This window comes from Lissotriton helveticus, chromosome 2_1 (assembly GCF_964261635.1).
Source record: "Lissotriton helveticus chromosome 2_1, aLisHel1.1, whole genome shotgun sequence".
In the NCBI taxonomy this organism is placed as follows: domain Eukaryota; kingdom Metazoa; phylum Chordata; class Amphibia; order Caudata; family Salamandridae; genus Lissotriton; species Lissotriton helveticus.
In genome coordinates this window covers 1,592,883,588-1,592,905,476 of record NC_136059.1, presented here as the reverse complement: position 1 = coordinate 1,592,905,476, position 21,889 = coordinate 1,592,883,588, and the positions used below count along the sequence as shown (strand labels likewise).

The window sequence follows — 21,889 nt, the reverse complement described above, 5'->3', positions numbered from 1 at the left end:
TGAAACACTTTGACCAGATCCTACTCTGCCACTGCCAGTCTAGTTTGCATATCATATGAAAGCTGTCATTGTTTTCAATTAATAAACAGAGAGAATGTAGGGGTATCTCCCATATTCCTGTTTTTAAAGCATCTCATACAATATCATTTCCTGTGCTCCCTAGATTCTCCTTCAGGAACAAAGGGATCCAGTTCCTCATGTGACCACAGTATTCCTCATTCACAAGTAAGGCACATACACAGCTCCAGATTTTTACCCCAGTTCTGGGTGTCTTTCCCTTGAACTCAACTATTAGGGGATTGTGATCAGAAAGAATATGTGGGGCTTTTTGTATAGAGCAATCACAAAGCAGGGAGTAGGACAATAATGTAAAGTCAAGTTGAGCATGCATACTGTGTGGAAAAGAGAAATAGGTAAAGCCTGGATCCAAGGGATTTTGCCAAATCCAGACATCGCACAGCCCATGGTCTATGCATAAAGTCTTTCATGCACAGAACACTTTCGGTTTCCTGCCACTATATGTTGAGTTGCCTTCCGAGCTCAGTTTTTTATTGGCAGGTATGTTTATAATGAAATTCCCACACAGAATTATGGGGAGCAGCCAGATGGTGAGTTCGCTATTTACTTGCTCAAACACTCCTGGATCGTTCAGGATACTACCGTAAATAGAGCAGATAGTGAGTAATTCCCCATTATTTTTACGCATTCAGGTATTATCCATCTTCCAGCTGATCGGTTGATGTTCGCCTAAATTGTAGAGTGGTATTGGATGTCAAGATCGCCACCCCTCGTCTCCGGGTGTTTTGTGTCGCCTCCGCCACCAATATATAAAAGTGAGTTTAAAAGGTGCAATTGAGTCCTTTCAATGTGAGTCTCCTGCATACAGAGGATATCTGCCTTTAATAACCGAAGCCCAGCTGCTGTATGCTGTCTCTTCTTGGGGTCATTCAGGACACAAATATTGATGGTGTCTACACGTATTTTACCCATCTGCGATATAGAGAAGCACAGTGCCTATAGGGCATCTCCCCCACGAGCCAGCCGCCCACCCACTCAGAAGCCCCCTCCCCCCCACCACCTATAGCTGATGTGACCTGGCTCAGGCAAAGCCAGAATTATGTAATCTAAGTAATCATGACCTCGTTGCTCCACAAGTTTTGCCCCCCCCCGGTTACCCTTGAAACTGTGAATCATAGCTTAACTCTCTTATACATCAGTCTCTATTAAAGAAATTGTGTTAGTAAGCTTCAACAGACTGTGAAAACCACTATAGCTATGAACACCAGAAAGAAAAGAAGAAAGGAAAAGCCAAACAGGGCAAAGCCTAAGTGCCATGATATTTAACTCTGTCTTCCATTACACCCCATTCTCAGATCTGCCGGCAATCTATTTTAAGTATGTTTGGGCCTGGATTTTGGAAATAAAACTGCGGGTTGTTCCCCTGAGGACAACTTTTAGTCGAGCTGGTTTCTGCAAGTAGACTTTTGCCCCCAGCTGCTGGAAGGGGGCAAAGAGCTGCCTGAGCCTCCACCTCCGTTCCACTGTGGCATGAGCGAAGTCCGGCCTTGTGAAGAAGCTCACTTCATCAAATTCCTTTTTGCCACTTGTCGTAGCCAAGTCATAGAGAGACTGTCGGAGTAAAAGGTTTCCAAAGTATAGGAGCATAGCCTGTGGCCATTCAGGAGTGGGTGAGGGGAGTTTTTGAGGTATTAGGGGGAATCTGTGGGCTTGCTGGATCTCTTTGTCCCAGTCCCAGGTGCACAGTTCTAGAAAATTCCCTCTTAGCAGAGAGATCATGTATTTCCTGGGGTCATTCACTTCTACTCCCTCTGGGATGCCTAGAAAACGAAGATGATTATAGTGTTGCCTGTTTTCTTGGTCCCCTATTTTCCACAGTAGATCTTTTACTATCCCCTCATGTGTGCACTCTGTGCCTTCAACGGTCAACATCCTTCTCCAAAATTTCGGTCTGGGCTTCCAAACAGGCCATTCTGCCCGTGATTTCCACACAGGTTCCGCCCACTGTCCTGACGGTCCATTGCAATTTTTTGGCAGCCAGGGGCGTGCTCTCCGATTGTTAAACTTTACCCCCTTCTGGAAACTCTTAATTGATTGCTGCACCAATGACAAGTCAGGATCGTTCTGGCTCCCAGTCCCCGATATCTCAGCATTGCTTGTCATTGTGAGATTTACCCTGATCGAATTGTTTGGTCTGAGAGAGTGATCACTTGGGAAGCCGAGTAGTCCCATTTCAAATCCCCGGTACTTCCGCATTTGGAGGTTTTGCACATCTCTTTCCTCTTCCATTTCTATGTTATGGATTTCTTCTGGCCTTGGGATTTTGAGGGAAATTCCGACCCAGTGCTGCTGTTCCAGATGCCCCCCTCTTCTTCCATGGAGGCTGTTATACTCAGGTCCAAGATCTCAGATTCATCAGTTAAGGAATAAAATTTCTCAAGGATATTGGGAGAGCTGGTCCGGAGTAGAGAGGTGTTTACATCTACATTCCCTGCCTCCTTACCGGGTAGAGGAGCTCTTATTCACGGTTATTTCCAGACTGTTTTGAGGGTAGGATCTTCAACATCTAGGGCCAGGTCTGAGGTAGAGTTGGCTGTCAATGATGTCCAGGTTCAACCCCAGAAGAAGATGTAGTGCCAACCGTGGTTTGCTCCTCCGCACCCTTCTCTTTCTTCGGGCCCCTTTGGAAGCCTACTTCTGTTGGGCCAAAAATATTGGTAATTAAAGGCTAACAGGACACCAGGTCCCGGGGGGTTTTGTCTGCAGAGCTTTTTTTAACTGTCTCTATTTTCTCCGCCTTCTCGATATTTTCCTTCCTCTTGCCCCCACAGGCCCCAATCCTTTTTCCCCGATTTTCTACAGGCAACGAGGGAGGCTGGATGGCTACTGCAGTTATTGCCAGATATGGTTGAGTGTTCCCAGTCTTAGCAGATTTCCCACCACGTCCTAACATGTTTGCTTGTAGAGAGCAGAGCCTTACAGTAGCTTAGGTTCTGCTACAAAGTTTCTTCTGGAAGAGGCGCTGGTACCACAGAACGGAAAAGACTCTTCCGTGCAGGATTCTCGGTGTCAATGAGGATTTTCTCTGCGGACAGCTTGGGAGCGCAGAGAATGGTTGGATCACCTGTTCCATGGCAGCCCACTGGAGGACGCCGCCACTGATGCTGGGAGCGGCCTCGCAGCAAGCACATCACTCCGAGTTGGTCGCTTCGGTGTACCACGGCGATCACCAGGTATTTCATTTTTGGTGTTCTAGCACAGTATCAGGTAGATTTCCACATGCTGGGGGTCCGCCCGGAGGAGCGTCTTGAGTGAGATGTTACTCAGACGCCATTTTGCCTCTAAGAATTAGCACATTTTTGGGGCCATACTTAATACAAAATTATAAATGGGTATAGAGTGAATTACGATGATGTTTTTCACCTCGAGATTCTGAGTGACATCATGGACAACTCAACTTCGCACTCGTTGTCTATTTGATGGCACTCAGAATGCCTCAGTGAAAAACACCCCCATAATTCACAGATACCCATGTAAGGGACCGATTTACAAAGTTAAACTTAAACCTGAAGTCTAAGTTTAGACTTGAAGTCTATGGGCCTAATTCACAAATGTAAACATAGACCTGAAGTCTAAGTTTAGAACATTACGTCTAAATTTAGACCTGAAATCCAAGGGCCAATTCACAAAGGTAAACTAAGACTTCAGTTCCAAGTTTACCTTTGTGATTGGGTCATTAGACTTCAGGTCTAAGTTTACCTTTGTGAATAGGGCCCTATAATTCTTCAAATAAGAGGAAGAGGAAAAAGTAACCTTATGGCTCAGGTGCACAGTGTGCCACACTTTTGTCATTAAAGTAGGTATATAAGATATAGAGAAGAAGGAGCAAAACACCAGAGACTTGCCAATTGGGGAAAGAGCACAAACTATGATGTTTGCAGGATTTCAGATACAATAGGAAAAGACAGCAAGATTTATTTAATAGAAGTATTACACCTCACATTACAAGAAATTAACTACCTCCACATATACATAATGAGTATTTTGAAAATCAACCTGGAATTGCACAAACATACAAATGCAGTAAGTCTACAAACGTGGATCTCAAACATGGATATGGATATGGTCATGAACATCATCGGATCTTCATGATAGTTCATTTATGTAGAATTTATTATTGAAAATGTTGGTAGCTTTTACATTCCTGTTGTGACTCAAAACCTGTGTCTTCATCTCTGAATGCCTATTGTTGATATTATCTGTTTCACCCTTACACGTGGGGGCTTTAGTAGATCACTCTGTCGTCGAGGGCGAGTTTTTGTCTCTAACCTCTCTTGTACTTCAACTAACAATTCTTCCGAGTTTTCACGTGTTTCAGCTGAATGATAACATGGCATGGACAAAGTTATCTGTCAAACAAATAAAACAGCCATAACATTTCCATGACTTCCTCAATGCACATTGTAACTTTGAAAATAGCTCATACCTTGCATAAGAAATGTATGCACTTTTGTTGTGCGTTCATATTAAAGTTAATATAATACATTCAGGTCATGTTATCTACTTCAACAGCATTTAAAAAACAGCATGTACAAAATAAAATATTTTCATTGGTCATTTGTGGAACACCGATATAACTAATAATGCAGCATTAAGTTTTTAAAAAACAAATCAAACAACCAATTTTGGTAGTATAATAAAATCTATACTTTTCAATCCCTCGGTTATGCATATTGCCTCGCTGCAAAAAGATGTCTCTCACATCATTGTCGTGCTTCCATTTGGAGGATGAGTGTAACAATTTGCGTGCTGGAACTCAATCCCTCAGACACACAAAGATCTGTAGAATTAACCACAAGCTATCTTTGGTCATTCCCCTATCACTCAGCTGTGAGTTGGTTTAAAACAACCAACATGAAGAGTTAAGTGAATAGAAAAAACCTGAGCCAAAAAAGTTCTCAAATGTCTAGTTGTATGGCGGCATGACTGTTGTTTTGCAATCAGACCATTTTTTGGTAAAATAACGCACTCATTTGCAAAGTTAGGGTTTATCTAATAATGATGATTATGTAACCAATGGAAATTGACATGGGCCACAAGGGCCTAGAGAAGTGGCTCTTCATTGGCTGCCCAACGTCTATGCAAATGTTGAACATAAAGCATGGCGCTGGTATGCAAAGACACTGGCAGTTACAGGATATGTTTCCTGTATAATCTAAGCTTGGACCCAAAATTTGAACATCTTTCTGTTGTTAATAACCCCTTTGCCAGAAACAAAGGGCCATATGTATCATCATCACCATTTGCGATTTCTAAATAGCGATTTTTAAGGAATCGCTATTTAGAAGTCGCAAAATGGTATGTATGTAGAAAATCGCTTCTTTTTAGCGATTCCTTAACATTCCTAAATTGCGATTAGCAAATTGCTAATCGTAATTTAGGAATATTTTCAAGGGTGCAGGGGTGTCACAAGAACACCCTGCTGCACCCCCGAAAATTACATGTGTGGGCATATGGTGCAAGTATGAGCGTCATATGGCACCTTTGGATTTTAAATAAATTGCTTTTTTAACAGAATTCGCAACTTACCACCAACTAGAAGTTGGTGGTAATTTGCGAATCCCTATGGGCATTTTTGCATTGATTTTTCTTTGATACATTGCATTTAAGGAATCGCATAATTTGCGATTCCTTAAGTGCAATCGCAAAATAAGGAATGGCACATTTTGCGATTCCTTATTTTGCTGTAAAAATGTTTGATACATGCCATTTAGCAAATTAGCATTCACAAAGGCCGAATTTCGGCCTTTGCGAATGCTAATTTGCTTGATACATATGGCCCAAAGTCTATTGTGCTTGCTAGCATTCCTGCTTGGACAAGATCTTTATCAAGCTATGATGTAAGGTCTCTTTCACAGCATTTAAGGTCAAACATGGTTCCTCTAGGTAGTGGTAACAAACTTGGGGGTATATTATCAAGACAGGCGATAAAATTATTGCCACTTTAGTGGCAGAAAACTTCTGCTAAAACGGCGATAATGGGCTTGATAATATGCTCTATGGAATTCCAATTGAAGCCCATGTTAGATGTGAAGGACATCTAACATGGGCTTCAATTGGAATTCCATAGAGCATGTGATCAAGCCCATTATCGCAGTTTTAGCAGCAGTTTTCCGCCACTAAAGCGGCGATAATTTTATCGCCTGTCTTGATAATATGCCCCCAAATTAGTTAATGGAGAGAAAATAGGAAATATGCCAGATGGCAATAAGTATGTGTTAGACCTGACAGCCTTAGAGTGGTCTTTCACAAACATTTTGACCGACTCCTCCATTTTTTCTTATTTCATTTGTGTTGAACGTAGGACTCTATGGAATATCAATGTAAAATCCTCTTTAATGGTAAAGTCAGATTTTAGAATCACAATTCTGAAAATGACACTTTTAGAAATGTTGCATTTTCTTGTCTTAATCATTTGGTGCCTGCTGCCTGCATCCTGGGTCACATGACTAGGTGTAGCTGGCAGTTGTTTTTTGTGTATTGCTTCCAGACAGGGAGACAAACAGCAATAGGTGTTGGCAGGATGAGACATATCTAACATGATGAGGGGGAGGAGCTGTTGCCTACCACCTGTGCACATCACAAAGGCTCTTCCTGGGCACACACACAAAGGAATTGGCATTAGTCTTTTGTGACCCCAGGCAAGCTGGGGCCAGAGCAGGGAGATAGGAAATTCCAAACACCTCTGGGGTGGAAACCTCCAGATCCTCATCATATTTCAAAGCTGGTACCAGGTAGAAATATTGGCCCCTCAGACCCAACTGTTCAGTACAACTCTAGACTTGTGGAAGGATCAGAAGGACTACTGTGCTGCTCTGCAAGATGGACTTCTAGTCTCCTACTCCTCTGCTGGGTTGGCTGCACATGAACATGTGCATACACATGTGTGAACAGAATAAAAGGGCCTATCATTCAGCTCAGTCTGGTATCTGCACACAGGCAGCGTATCACAGATGGGAGACTTCAGGGATTGGTGCTGATCTGGTGTACACCTGTACTGCTTCAGTCAATAGGGTGGATACTTTACTATATTTTACATTACGGTTGGAATATGCACTAAAGTAGAACTGCACCATAGTTAGGCCTAAATACTGGAGCAACACAACTTTCTTAAGGTAAACATTGATCCAGTGATTAGAGAATTGTCATATCTGCACTCCTTGATGCACTTGGAGACTTAACATATTTTTCTGACTCAACAACTAACTAGATTCCTGGCTTTTGCTCCCCCTGCTAGGGAGTAGAATGACCCTTCTGACAAGCCAGATGATTAAAGACATCTCCACACAACAGAACCATTTGGTCCTAGATTGCCCTGTTCCCATAGAGAGAAAGGATGGACATGGCATCTACATGTCTAATTACTGTTTACTCTGCACCAGGCCTGGGAAGGCTCATTCCATGGAGAACAAAGGGGAGAGTGCCAAACCTCTGGAGCCAATCTCAGGAAAGCATCCTCTTTGAAGTCTTGAAGCGGCGGGACCATATAGCTGTGACAATTACAGGATGTGGTGTAGGGCTCATAGAGAGGTCTTTCAACAGACCACTTCCAGCCACTATCATTGAATATCTGAAAAGCTAAGCCGGAGGGTTCGGACAGAGCTGGAGTGATGAGGACTCATCCTAGGATTGGCCTGAGTTGCCTATCTTCTAGAACGTTCGATCCCGGCTTAAAGATTTCTGCACAGAGGAGAGGGGAAGGGAGAAGATGGATTTTGCAGGACCCCGAAGAAGGCCAGGCCACTGTCTGGGGAGCTAGGACACCCTGGTCTTGTACTGATTGGGATACTGTAGATTTATCTCTCCAAGGTCAGTGGCACAGGACCGCTTAAACTCTCCAGCGGCACATTAGAGTTATGGACCTGCTTGGGGTGGGGGTGGCTGCAAGAAAAGATTTTGCACCATACTTTTTTAATGGCCAGACCTGCATAGGGGTGTCCATCATCAGAGGGCCGTTCTGACTTCTGCCCATGTGGGTGCTTTACCAGTGGTCAAATGAAACTGTGGGGCCTGAAGAGTGCAGGCATGAAGAGTATTCCACCTTGAGGGCTGCAGGATGCTGCTGCATGTGTGCTACTGGCCGAGTGGAACACCAGGTGCCGGATAGAGGACAAGTCCTGAGTTCTACCTCATTTGAGGGACTGCAGTGCTGAAAAGCAATTTCCATATAAAAATGAAAGTTTAGGGGTAAGGAGGCTCTAAATTGACCCTCCTGGTGGCTAGAACAGGCTATCAGGAACAGAATGTGGCACAACGTGTGAACAATAGCACAAAAGGGCCAAAGAAAATAGAGACAAACTTGGTCCTTAGGGGGGATTGGCCAGAACCAGATGAACTTAGTGCCCCTCTCATTGTGCTTGCCTGCAGACTGTGGTACTATCCTACATACCTCACCTGAGTAGACTTAGGACTACTCTGTCTTGCTACCGTAAGAGAGTCAAGTGCTACAATGGTGTACTTGGATCCTTCTAGATGGAAGGTTGTGGACCTATAAGCGGAAAAGTAATTATATCCTTTCCACCAAATAACCCACTTTCTTACACCTAGCATGCTTCGTCGGAGTTTCTACATCATTTTACAGAGCAGGTTGCAATGCGATGGAGGTCTCAATCTTCTTTAAAGTACCCTTGTCTCACTGTGTGGTATTACAAGCCAAACATAAATGAATACCTCTGCCAGAAGTATTGTGAAAAACTGCTATAAAAAATCATGTTGTATTTCCATTACATAAAAAAGAACCTGCTTGTATCTTTAGGCGTGAAAGAAGTGCTTAAATCATCCATTTTAAGCGTCTTCTCTCTTAAAGAAACTGCAGATGGAATTCCATCATACTCCATCTATGGAAGAGGTAATTCCGTAGGTGGGTTGGGCACCACCGAATATCAGTTTCTCTGAAATCACCCAATTGAATCGGGCACCAACAAAATACGATGGTAAAAAATTATAAATTGGATACTACTAAAAAGGCATGCATGAAAAGTGGAGAAATAAAATTGAAAATAGGCAACTGCAAGTGCACCAGTGCAGGGAGAGAATTGAGCAATGTCATATGTTTTTAAATGTCACATAGTTCGGCTCTCTCCTGTTGACGTAACACAGTGCAGACACTTGCCTTGCTGTGCTGTGTTGCGTGAACTATTAGTAAATATGGGCCTGCATAATCAGTGAATTATCACAGTTGGCTCTTGAGAGCGCAGAACTTTTCAGTCAGTGCATATCACATGGATGGTCTGAAGACTGATAAAATGGTCTCCGATTGTCATTGCATTGATAGAAGTGAATTATCTTTGTAAACTTGAAAATGATTTGAGCACCGGCTGGCACTGATGAAGAAAAATAAAGATGCTTACTCCTTAAATAGATGCAGGGGTTTTCTACTCTGTCCTTTATTGGACTTTTGACAAACTGCAGAAAGATGGAAAATTCCAACCCACTTCTTGTAGTAACACCAACAAAGTCTATGTCAATGTCCAGCCAACTCTATTTGATTGCTCGGCTAGTGTGTCCAGGCAACAGCTCTGTGCTACAAAAGATGTCGTCTGGTGGTCATCTCAAAGGACCCTCCAACCCAAGCTGGTGTTAATTTAGGGCCAGACTTAGATCTTGGAGGATGGGTTACTCCATCACAATCATGACAGATATCACGTCTGCCGAAAAATAAATCCCATAGGATATAATGGATTTATATTATGGCGGAGGGGATATCCTAAACATTATGACAGATTTACCTGCCCGCCAGAATCTAATCAGGCCCTTAGTTCATTCAAAACTTAGTTGGGTTGTACAGAACCGCTGCCATGCTCTTTTGTTCACAAATTCCAATAAGTCTCTGATTCTTTAGGCCACTTTGGGTCTTTGCAAGGCAATATAAGGTTTGCCAGCAACTGGCAAATTGCCCTTCTGTTGTGGTTATGGTGTCTGGAGTTATGTTCCTCAATTTCCGTAATCTATCTTGAGTCCAACAAGGGCAGAAGCAGGTCTTTGAATACATGAAGCTAAGACTACCAAGGTCAGAGGGTGATCAACATGCTTGTGTTTGTTATTCTGTGAAAACATTGTTTTCTGGTGATTTTCAAGTGCTAAAGGTAGAAAATGAAAAATGTTAGTAGCCAGGCTGAATGACTCCTTGTTCAGCTTTGTGATGCTTGGTTACTCAGGTGACTTCTCTTTCTAATATACAGATTTCCAGCCCGCAATTTTAACAGATCCCAAATAACTGTGTGTTGTCTTCCTGTGAAACTGCTCAATGACCGAATCAGTTTATTTAAAGACCTCTGGCAGTGCAGCATCAAGACAGTGAGAGAGCAGGACAGATACAGCTACTTAGCGAACCTTGCCACACAATGTTGCATTCACACGCTCTTTTACCAGGCATAATCAAAATATCACTACAAATATAATCGGATTGTCTACAAACAGGGCCCCAGTCTTCATTTAGGTTAACTGCACCATAATGGAGGTTTTACCACGGAAACTAAAATACATGAAATTTGAGGAGAACACCCCATTTGAGAGCAAAAGGAAAGGAGAAGATAAATAAATGAGGCCTTTATTTTTACAATTATGAACTAATGTGATGGGCCACAGGTAGCAGGTAGGTAGTTGTAGCTATTTGCTAAATTATGTTCCAGAACTGAAGTATTTTTCAGGTTTAAAAAGTGTACACTTTATCCAAGTTTATATAATGTGAATAAATATTAAAAAACAGCCCCCTGAGTTATCCGTATTGTCACATTGTAACACTTGGCCTGTGAGGGAATGGTTTGAATCGCAGCTGTTTGACTATTTGAAACGACTCTACAAATAAATATAAATGTATAGTTTTCTACGCTGTGTCACAGTTGTACAGTCCACAAAAAAAACTCCTATAATATTTTCTTTTAACAGGTCAATACGGAATTCCAAAGCCCTGGTACTACCCCTTTACTGTGTCATACTGGTGTGGACCTAGAAAAGGAAATGAAGTGGATGCAGTGCCCTCTGAATCAGAAAACATTAATACTGGTAACTAAATCACAAAAATACGTTACATGTGATAAAGTCCTATGACATTTGGCTATATTTTAAGTTTGGCGGGTGGGATACTTTATCAAAACATGGCGGATTTCCTATTCGCTGATTTACAAGCGCCTTAGGCACTGATGCACTTGTAATGTGGCGGATAGAACACCCGCCATGTTTGTGACTGGGTATCCCAAACAGATAAACTGTAAATAAGACCCTGAGTTTACAATGCTGTTTGCTCATTTCAAAAGAGCCTCGTATCCATTTGCAAACAGCTGTCACGTATATGCAAAGCGTTTTTATTATTTTAATATTATAATTGTTTATTATTAAACTTATTATTATTATTGTTGTAGTTAATATTTAGATACATATTTACTAATGCCAAATATAACGATGATATTAATGTAAAAAAATCACAATATAAAACAAGGGGTGCTGTATTTTATGAATTTCTATCTTTTAATCTGTATGAACCATTTTCACAAAATTCATAACATTACAAAGCAAAAGTTGAGTCTGATGAATTGCAAAGGCTCCCTCCATTATTGAGTGCTTTGTCAAATTGAACAGTACTTTACTTTACATAGACTGGGCACACATTGGTGAGGAGACTAAGGGACAGATTAAGAATTTAGTGGAGAGCGTATTCCTTCACAAAGGCGATGGATTACAGCTTCCACCAAACTTAATGTCCACCTGTCAGATTTACAGATGGGCAGACTAACATATCCCTTCGACAGAGTTTTAGCCATGTACCTGACCACCTAATTTAGAGTGGGCGGACACGTGGACAGTTTTTACTTTTATCAACCACCACTCAAAACTTCACTGTAAGTAAAACTAAAAGCTTTCCAACAAACGTCACATGATGGGACAACTTTGCATGCCCCTGCCAATGTCCAGGTGAGCATAATTTCACCAATCCCTGCGCAGGAAAACCTGCTCCGGAACTGTATTGCAGGGTAAAGTTTCTTTATTTCCTAGAAACACTTCAGGTGTGTGCTGAGAGCTCAGCACAGGGAAGAAACATGTTGCCATGTTACATATTGTCAGAGCAGTGACCTGCAGGATTGATTAATGCCAAACACCTAGGAAATTGTGTCACAATTGGTAGGGTTGCCCCAGGGAACGTTTTCCCTTTTAACCAGGTATAAAGGTGGCAAATCCTGGACATCTTCTTCAGAACACATCTGGACCTGTGGAAGAAGAATGAATGCACCTGTTGTTGAACCTGTTGAGAAAGATCCAGATGGCTTGTACCCAGGTCAAAAATTGAATTCCAAGGGTCAGTTAGTGGACTTCTAGTTAAACTACAGGGCCACAAACGTTGTAAGAATCTTATCTTTTCCAAGAGCCCAACTGACCAGTTCTAACTGCATTGCAGCATTTATATAGTACTTACAACTTCTATGAGGGGTGTTGATGCGTTTGCCTACATGAGTAGCATGCTACACAGTGTAGGGTGTGTGGTTGGAAGAATATTGTTTTTGTTTTGATCCTATGTGGAAAGCATTTGCATGTCGTGGGTGATGACCACTGAGATGTGGTTGTCAAGTTATAGAATGCAGCTCGTATCAATGTGTTGGATGGTGAAGTATGGGAGACAGGCACACAGATTTATGGTTTTCAGCATGCTCCTAACGTTTAACATCTTTGCGGGTTCCTTTATGGCATTTCATATAATATTGTGTGTTTATCTTGTTACTGCACTGGGTTGTCTAATCTGTGATTTTTTATATAGTTGTGGTCCTGAGTTGGCATGGTTGTAAGGAGAGCAATGGAGAGGCCTGTTGGAATGGACACTTTTATTATCGCCCCATATCTGAGTGTCTATGAGATATGTAGAGAAGCAGTCAGATCAGATAGATACTTAGGACCTGCAGTAAATGGACTACATTGAAGTCCTCTAACATTGTCCTGTAATGTGTACAGTCTCTTCGGTTATTCCACGCCTGTTCATTTGGTGATGTTTAACTATACAGTGCTAATAATGGACAACCCTCATAGCAGATATGTTTTATGTGAGTTTAATAGGTATAATTTACAATTCGTTGCTATCCGCTATGTATTATGGTTTTAGTATTATTGTGGGCCATAACTCTTCTACAAGGAAGTACATGGAACCATTTCAGCCCGTTTTTTGCATAACTGCATCAGAAGGAAGTTTGCTGTTTGAGTTGTTTGCAATTCATGGCTTGTAAGCTGAGGATTGTACTTGAATGTGAGATTGTTTTCTGAGATCTGTTAAGGAAGTGCTGCAGTTTTCTACTGCATAGCCCATTTTTCAACTGTCTTTGGAAGTATACATGTTCTTGGGTGCTTCTAATGCTCCAGAGTTTGACAGCTTGTACTGAGAAAGCAGTGCTCCCTAAGGATTTTTTATTGTAAGGTGGTATGTTGCTTAGCACTTTTACTCGCCATCAGCCAGATAACGCACCCCTGTAAGTCTTCCACCAAACCCCTCATGGTGAGTTGGGATGAGAAGGTTTGGCGCCAATGTTCTGCCGAGAGCACAGCGTTACGGAGGGAGGAATGCCATGGGCTATGTAAACTGCCCATCGTTATGTCATAGGACGCTGTGGTGGAACAGTTTAATGATATGATATGAAACGGCTTTTATAAAGCGCAGCATACACTCCATGGAGCATCTTGGCGCTAGTCATCTCGTGTCACAGATGAGAAGAAAAGAAGGGAGAAAAAAAACTACCAAGGGGAAAAGTGGGAAGTTAAGTAGGAAAAGTGAGTAAGATTAAATTAATGCTAGACATAGTGTGTCAGTAGCCTTGAAAATCCATGTTTTAATGGCTTTTCGGAACAGGGTCTCTGAATGGATCAGGCGCAATTGAGGGGGGAGCTTGTTCCAGGCTCTGGCTCCTAACACTCCAATGGATTTTCCACCTTTTGTGATTAGTCTGAATTTAGGGATGACTAATAGGTTCAGGTTGGATGATCTGAGTGACCTGGAGGGTGTATATCTTCCAAACCTTTGGGAGAGATATATGGGGCCCGACTGGTGGTAGGCTCTGAAAGTAATGAGTAGTATTTTGAATAGTACTCTCTTGTGGATGGGTAACCAGTGCAGGGTTTTTAATGCTTTGGAGGCAGATGATTTCCTGGGTAGTCTTAGCACCAGGCGGGCAGCCGCATTTTGAACCATCTGCAGTTTATGTAAAACCGCTTTGTTGGAGCCTGCATAGATGCTGTTGCAGTAGTCTAGTCGGGATGTGATGAGGGCCACTGCTACCGTTTTTCTGGCTGTCAGAGGGAGGAGGTCAAAAAACCTTCTGAGACCTCTAATGATGTTGAAACAGGACCCTGCCACAGCCCCTGCTTGCTGTTTAAAGGATAAGGCTTCATCAAACCTTATCCCGAGGTTGCGGGCCGACGTGATGGTGTTTGGTGGGACTTCGGCATCTTGGGGCCACCAGATGTTAGGGGAAAAAGGTTATTCTGGCCAAAGGGTAGGATTTCAGTTTTTCCTGAGTTGCATTTAAGGTGGTGAGTTCTCATCCATTCAAAGGTTGCAGTGAGACATTCTCTCAGATTTGCTTCTGCTTTGGTTGAGTTGTTATCCAATACAAGGATGAGTTGGGTATCATCCGCGTAGGATATTGTACTGATGTTGAATGATGAGATGAGTTCAATCAGGGGGGACATGTAAAGATTGAAAAGAACGGGGCTCAGGCTTGAGCCCTGTGGTACTCCAGTTGTTAGAGTTTTTTCATCTGAGCATAAATTTCCTAATGTGATGACTTGTTTCCTATGGCTTAGGAAGTTTTCCATCCATTTGAAGGCGGTTCCTGTTAGTCCCGATTCTGCTAGGCGGCCAATTAATACGGGGTGTGAGACCGTATCAAAGGCCGCCGATAGATCGAGCAGGATCAGGACGGCCTTTTTTCCCTGATCGAGAGCTGACTTAAGTGTCTCTACAGTATGCAGAAGGGCTGACTCAGTGGAGTGTTTTGCCCTGAAACCTGCCTGGTTGGGGTGTAGGAGTTGGTTTTCCTCCAGATGTTTAGTTAGCTGTTTATTTACTGCTGCTTCAGTCAGTTTAAACAGCATTGGAAGCAGCGAGATTGGGCGAAGGTTAGAGAGCATGGTAGGATCAGCTAAGGGTTTTTTCTGCAGCGGCTTTACAGCAGCACACTTCCATTCAGATGGAATGACTGCGGTGGTCAGAGAAGAGTTTATGATGGAATTTATGGTTGGGTTTACTATGTCCACCAGAGTGTGGAGCAGCAGTGGGGGACACGGGTCGAAAGGGGAGCCTGATTTACAGGAGAGAATTGCTTGTCGGGTTTCATCAAGACTGATGGGGGCAAAGTTAATTAGCTGAGGTGTATTGTTTGTTAATTGTACATTGTCACAGAGGGGGGGTTCTGCAAGGTCTGGGAAGTCTTTGGTGAGATTTAATATTTTATTCTCGAAGTAGTTAGCTATGGAATTACAGAGTGTCCGAGAGGGTGGTATCTCCTGCCTGAGAATTCTGGGGTTCATGAACTCATCCACTATTTTAAAAATCTCTTTCTGTTTGTTGTTGGACCGATCAATAGCTTCTAGGAAGTGATCCTTTTTAGAATTTCTGATCATAGAGTGATAATGTTTCCTAGCGGTTTTGTAGGCAAGAGCTTCCGTTACGTCATAGTTATGGCGCCATTTCTTTTCAAGGGTTCTGACCTCAGTACGTTTGTTTTTTAGAGCGGGGGAGAACCAGGGTGCTGACTTTTTATTCTGTTTTTTCCGTATTTTACCTGAATTAGTAGGACCACCAAGGTCTGTGACCCATTTACAATAGTTGTTATAATCGGTTTCAGTACATCCGGTAAGGGACGGTTTAGATTTTTCTGCCATGAGATGCAGATTGGGTAAGTTGGCAATTTTTTTCCAATCTTTCTGTATCGAGAAATCGATTTTTGGGTTAGTATTAGGTCTTTTCTTTTTGGTAGTAAGCTTAAAGGGGATTAACCAGTGATCGGTCCATGTCTGGATCAGTGGAGTTTCAACGGTTAGGGTTTTGATATTAGTACAAATGCAGTCTAGTATATGGCCTGCTTTGTGTGTGGGCATTTTTGTCAATATTTCCAGCCCTAGGATACCCGTTAGGTCGTTAAGCCATATTGTATTAGGATCGTTGGGTTTATCTAAATGGAAGTTTAGATCACCCAAAACTGTAAAATTGGCATATTTCAGAGTTAGAGTACTGAGTACATCTTCGAAGCTTTCGAAGAAGCCATTCTGAGGTCCTGGGGGGCGATAGATTAAGGCCCCCATGAAGGTGTTTTCCTCATTTAACTGAAAACAGAAACCCATACTTTCTGCCCCTTTTATGTCCGAGAGTTCGAACGTTGAGCATTTCAGAGAGTCTCGGTGGATAATGGCTAGTCCACCTCCTCTCAGTTCCGGTCTGTCGGTCCTCTGAATGAGGTAGCCTTGAGGGACAGTTTCAGTTATAATCGGATTACACCATGGTTCAAGCCAAGTTTCCGTAATAAATAGTAGGTCAATATTTCTCTCTGTGATGAGGTCGTAAATATGCTGGCCATTCTTACATATTGACCTAGCATTGATCAAGGCTCCTCGGAGAGAAGTCGTATTTTCCATAGTGGAAGACTGTATTTCCGGGGTGAAGAGTGTTTTACAGGTAAGACAGTAAGCAGGTTCTGACCACTTTTCAACATCAATCATGCTGTGACAGTGATTTTTATTAAGATTTAGGGCGAATAACTGATCTCTAGTATATGTAGGCGTTAAGTTGGTACATACCTTAGATCGGACGGCATCATTGGCCCTGGGCCCGGCCGAGGCACGGACGGGCACAGACGGGCTTGCCTTAGGCGCGCCTTCGGCACGCAAACGGCGCGCCCGCTGCGCCCGTCCGCTGCGCGTCCGGAAATGACACATTTTTCTATGGACAGGAAGTTGGGAAGAAAGGGGGGCGTGGCCTCGTGAGGGGGCGTGTCCGAGCTTCGCGCCGGAGACGGCGGGGGAAGCCTTTCTGTGCTTTGGGATTCCGGGTAAGCCCTAATATCGGCTCCGCGGGTGCTTCCTAAGCGTGGATGGAGGTAGGCGAGTAATAACCACAGTGCTAAAATACAATTCAATTTTTAAGTGACTCTCAAATATTTTAAAAAGTTCTGGCCTAGCTCCCGGCTTTCCGCCTCAGGAGACACGAATTGGCAGTGAATTCGCTTGTTGTCAGCGGCGCCTTTATAGCGCGATTGTAGTGGGCGTGGCCTCGTGAGGGGGCGTGTCCGAGCTTCGCGCCGGAGACGGCGGGGGAAGCCTTTCTGTGCTTTGGGATTCCGGGTAAGCCCTAATATCGGCTCCGCGGGTGCTTCCTAAGCGTGGATGGAGGTAGGCGCGTAATAACCACAGTGCTAAAATACAATTCAATTTTTAAGTGACTCTCAAATATTTTAAAAAGTTCTGGCCTAGCTCCCGGCTTTCCGCCTCAGGAGACACGAATTGGCAGTGAATTCGCTTGTTGTCAGCGGCGCCTTTATAGCGCGATTGTAGTGGGCGTGGCCTCGTGAGGGGGCGTGTCCGAGCTTTGCGCCGGAGACGGCGGGGGAAGCCTTTCTGTGCTTTGGGATTCCGGGTAAGCCCTAATATCGGCTCCGCGGGTGCTTCCTAAGCTTGGATGGAGGTAGGCGAGTAATAACCACAGTGCTAAAATACAATTCAATTTTTAAGTGACTCTCAAATATTTTAAAAAGTTCTGGCCTAGCTCCCGGCTTTCCGCCTCAGGAGACACGAATTAAGGCTTAGGGAGACGATATAGACTGATCCTGGGGTGAGTGTTGAGGCAAGCACTAGCAGATCCCAGCAGTTGACATTCCCCTATCACCTGCAATCCGCATTGTACATTAACTTATTTGACATCTCACACACAGGGATGACTCACACTCTTATTGCATTAGATTGACTGAATGATCGATGTGGTATTTGCAAGGTAGGCGACCTTGTGGGCAGGAGTAGGTTAACTTAATGTTCCCCATAGCTTTCTCTTTCTTCGATCTTCATTTCATTTATAAGAGCACAACTTCATGCTCCGTACCTGACTTACTGCTGGATTAATATTACCTTTGAATTTATTAGGGATATGTAGCTGCTGCTATTCGACTAGCCATATTACTACAGGTGCTAATGTCTTTGGCAAAAGGCTCTGTTTATATTTTCAAAATGCAATAAAATACATTTTAAAAAGGTGTTATTATGATTAGTGCTGCAATCATGGAGTGCAGTGTTATGTTTGGTTTGTATTGCTTGAACTTATCTTGTAGGTATAGCGGTCTTTTGCCTTGGGAGGCTCTGTGGAGAATGCAGAGTACCTTGAACATTGCCTTTCTAGCTATAATTAGCCAGTGGAGTGATTGCAGGACTTTATACATGAGTTTTATAGGGTTAAGGTCGAAAAGAATTCTTGAGGCAGCATTTTGGATGAGTTGTATTTTGCATAGAACAAATGCAGGTGTGCCAAGGTATAGGCTGTTGGCATAGTCAAGCTTGGAGATTACAAGCATGAGGATGGCTTACTGTTTATATTAAAAACATAAATGGTACGCCGTCAATTACCAAACTCAGGCCGCACTACGATGCAATAATTTCTGAATGTCAACACTCATTACATAAATCCAAGGTCAAGCTAGTAAGCTATTTTTAATCCAAAGTTCTTTCTTTAATTTTCCTCTGAATCTCTCATTGTGTTATAAAACAGTCAATTTCCCAACTTTAAATGCTTGAGAAATGCCCATCCAGGCGTCCTTTATCAGCATACGGAATGCCCTGTTCATCATCAATAAGTATACTGCTATCCACCCAATGCATTTTAGACATTAATGTCCTTCGTCAGGGGTAATTAAATCAAAGATCCATCCATCAAAAATAGTAAAGGACCCAATTAAACATGTGTGCAAAACCAACCGTGATGCAAGTCCACACCATCGTGCTGTGACTTGGCAAAACGTACTCAGTTAAAACTAAAAACAAACATAAAAATGAGCAAATAATACCTTAACCCCTTAGCCGCAAGGGGAATTCCCCCACTGTGCGGTGCCGCGGTGCTCGTGATGAGCCCAGCTTGTCATGAGTCACAGTGGAGCTGTGCTCATGAGGAAATACCAATGTTTATTAAGGCAAGAACTTTTTAAAACCTATAGGAAGTCTCCTCCCTGGCGGCTACGGCTGTGCCGAGCAGGGGCTCCGTCGAGGAATGCAATCAGGTTGCAAATTACTTCTCGGAGAAGCTGAAGAAAATTTACTCCTCCTTCTCAGGAAATGTAATTAGCGGTGTTGAATTAGAAGAACAGTTGGGTGAAAGTAAGACAGGGCTGAGACTGAACAATTTTACGGTCCCCTCTCCTGAGTCTCTAAGGAGTAGTTGCCTGAGTGTTAAATCCGGATCTCCTAGAGACCCTGCTCCACCTAAGGTGATGGGGGAAAGTTTGGATACTCTTGAGCCGTTTATCAGACATGTGTTAGATACCTCGTTTAGTCTACACACGCTGCTAGCTAACTGGAAACGAGACATTGTTCTCCTGGTCATGAAGAAGCCGAATGTCAGTCAAGACATACTAGCAAATTTGCGACCAATTTCGCTTCTGCCATTTTTGGCAGAGGTAGCGTTGAAGGTGGCTAATCACCAACTCATGAGTCATTTGAAGACGCGAATCTCCTTCATCCTTCTCAATCGGGATATCGGGCAGGTTATTCTACGGAAACTGCCCTACTACATGCGACGGAAACCATCAGACAGGGGGCTGATGCGGGGCACACCATGGCTCTGATTATGTTAGATCTCAGTGCAGCTTTCCACGCTGTAGCACATTACACCTTGCTGCAGTGTCTGAACAAAGGAGGTGTCTCGGGCCCTGCCCTGGGGTGGTTGAAATCCTTCTTAGTGGAGCGCAGATTCCAGGTCAGACAGGGTGCACACTACTCCAATGACATTAGACTGGAGCAGGGAGTTCCTCAGGGCTCTGCCCTTAGTCCCACCCTGTTTAATCTATACATGTCTCCTTTGGCGGAGATAGTACAGGCCTTTGGAGTGGAAGTGGTCTCTTATGCTGATGATACCCAGCTGCTGATCTCCCTATCCCAGCCACCAAAGATTTCGGCCTCTAATTTCAGAGCCTGAATGCAGTAGCTTGCCTCCTGGATGGATAAAAACTGCCTGAAATTGAACGGCAGCAAAACCGACGTGCTGGTGGTGGGAGGTGATACTTCGCGCTGGACGTCGGAATGGTGGCCTTCGAGTATGCGCCCTACCCCTACACCTTGTACCGAGGCAAAAAATCTGGGGATCTGGGTGGACTCCACTCTTTCATATGACGGACATATTAGTCGGATAGTCGGGAAATGTTTTGGAGTACTAAAAAAACAACGTAAAATGTTGGATCTCCTCCCGTTAGGGGCTAGGAAGACGATGATACATGCTCTTATTACATCCCGTCTTGACTATGGGAACATACTCTATCTGGGAGCCACGGCTAAGGGACTTGGGAGAATACAGGTCCTGCAGAATGCTGCCGCATGCCTGGCTTTTATGCAGCCCAGGAGAGCGGCGTCAAAAAAGGCCCTTGATTCATTGCACTGGCTCCCAGTCAAGAAAAGAGTTATGTTTAAGACGTTACTTAACTGTCATCACATTTCTCATAATGTTGGCCCGGCATATCTGAGAGACCTGGTCACCAAGTATGTTCCAAGGAGGTCTCTTAGATCCACAGGGACAGGGCAGTTGGAAATTCCAAAGGTAAAGAAGGCTAGAATGAAGGGCCGTTCTTTCAGGTTCCTGGCTGCACAGAACTGGAATAGGCTCCTTCTAAAACTTAGGTTAGAAAGCTCGGAAGCTAAATTTAGAAAGCTGCTGAAAACTTACTTGTTCACCGACTAGCATGCTGTGGCCCTCAGTTGTGGTTAATGTCACCTCCCTCTCTCTTAGCGCGAGGACACGCCGAGATGGCGTAACTATGCGCTTTATAAATGTCTTTATTATTTTTATTTATTATTATGACGAGCTGGGCTGGTCACGACCCCGCCCACTGATTAATTCTCCCACACAGGCGGGGAATCAATCGCGCATGGGTGGGCCGCAGCCGTTATGATGAGCTGAGCTCGTCATTAGCACAGCTCCACTGTGACTCATGACGAGCTGGGCTTGTCATGAGCATGGAAGGGGTTAAACCAAAGAGAACCCAAGTGTAATTAACTTTGCACAGAAATCAAACTTATTAACAAAACTCACTGTGCCATAAGCGTAACTTATAATTCCTCAGTGTCAATAATTGCGTGTTCCTTCCAAGAACCATGATGTTTGTACCCAAAGTGAGATCACCACAGGTGAACCAATTAGTAGTGGTCAACACAGGTGAAACCGTTCCTGTCACGTTACAGGAAAAACACAATCCCAAAAGTAAACATGAAAGAAATACACTTATAGATGATACCTGTACTATTTTGTTCCAATGATGAACTAAACATGAATAATGACCTCTAAGTGCATAAAATCTTAATTTGTAAGATATGGGGGTCTTTAATTGACAAGAGTTTGCCCCTTTGTCCAAGTAGAGACCCTTCTTCCTAGTCAGGGTAAGGGGGATACACGTCTAAAATAACCCCTGCTCACCCCCTTGGTAGCTTGGCACGAGCAGACAGGCTTATATCAGAGGCAGTTTGTAAAGCATTTGTGCATACATACATTAATACAGTGAAAACACTACAAATGGACACCACACCAGTTTAGAAAAATAAGTAATCTCTTCTAAACTAAAACAAGACCAAATACTACAAAAATCCACTCTACAAT

General features: G+C 43.3%; 1 protein-coding gene across 3 annotated transcripts in view; it reads left to right on the top strand.

Annotated features, from left to right (window-relative positions):
- The window catches only part of LOC144818798 (phospholipid-transporting ATPase ABCA1-like), a 3,252,877-nt gene that overhangs the window by 1,518,260 nt on the left and 1,712,728 nt on the right, over nt 1-21,889 (top strand). For all 3 annotated transcript variants that reach the window (XM_078676562.1, XM_078676560.1, XM_078676561.1), the window contains exon 18: nt 10,966-11,082. In XM_078676562.1, the coding sequence (XP_078532688.1) occupies nt 10,966-11,082 (117 nt within the window). The remainder of the gene's footprint in view (nt 1-10,965; nt 11,083-21,889) is intronic.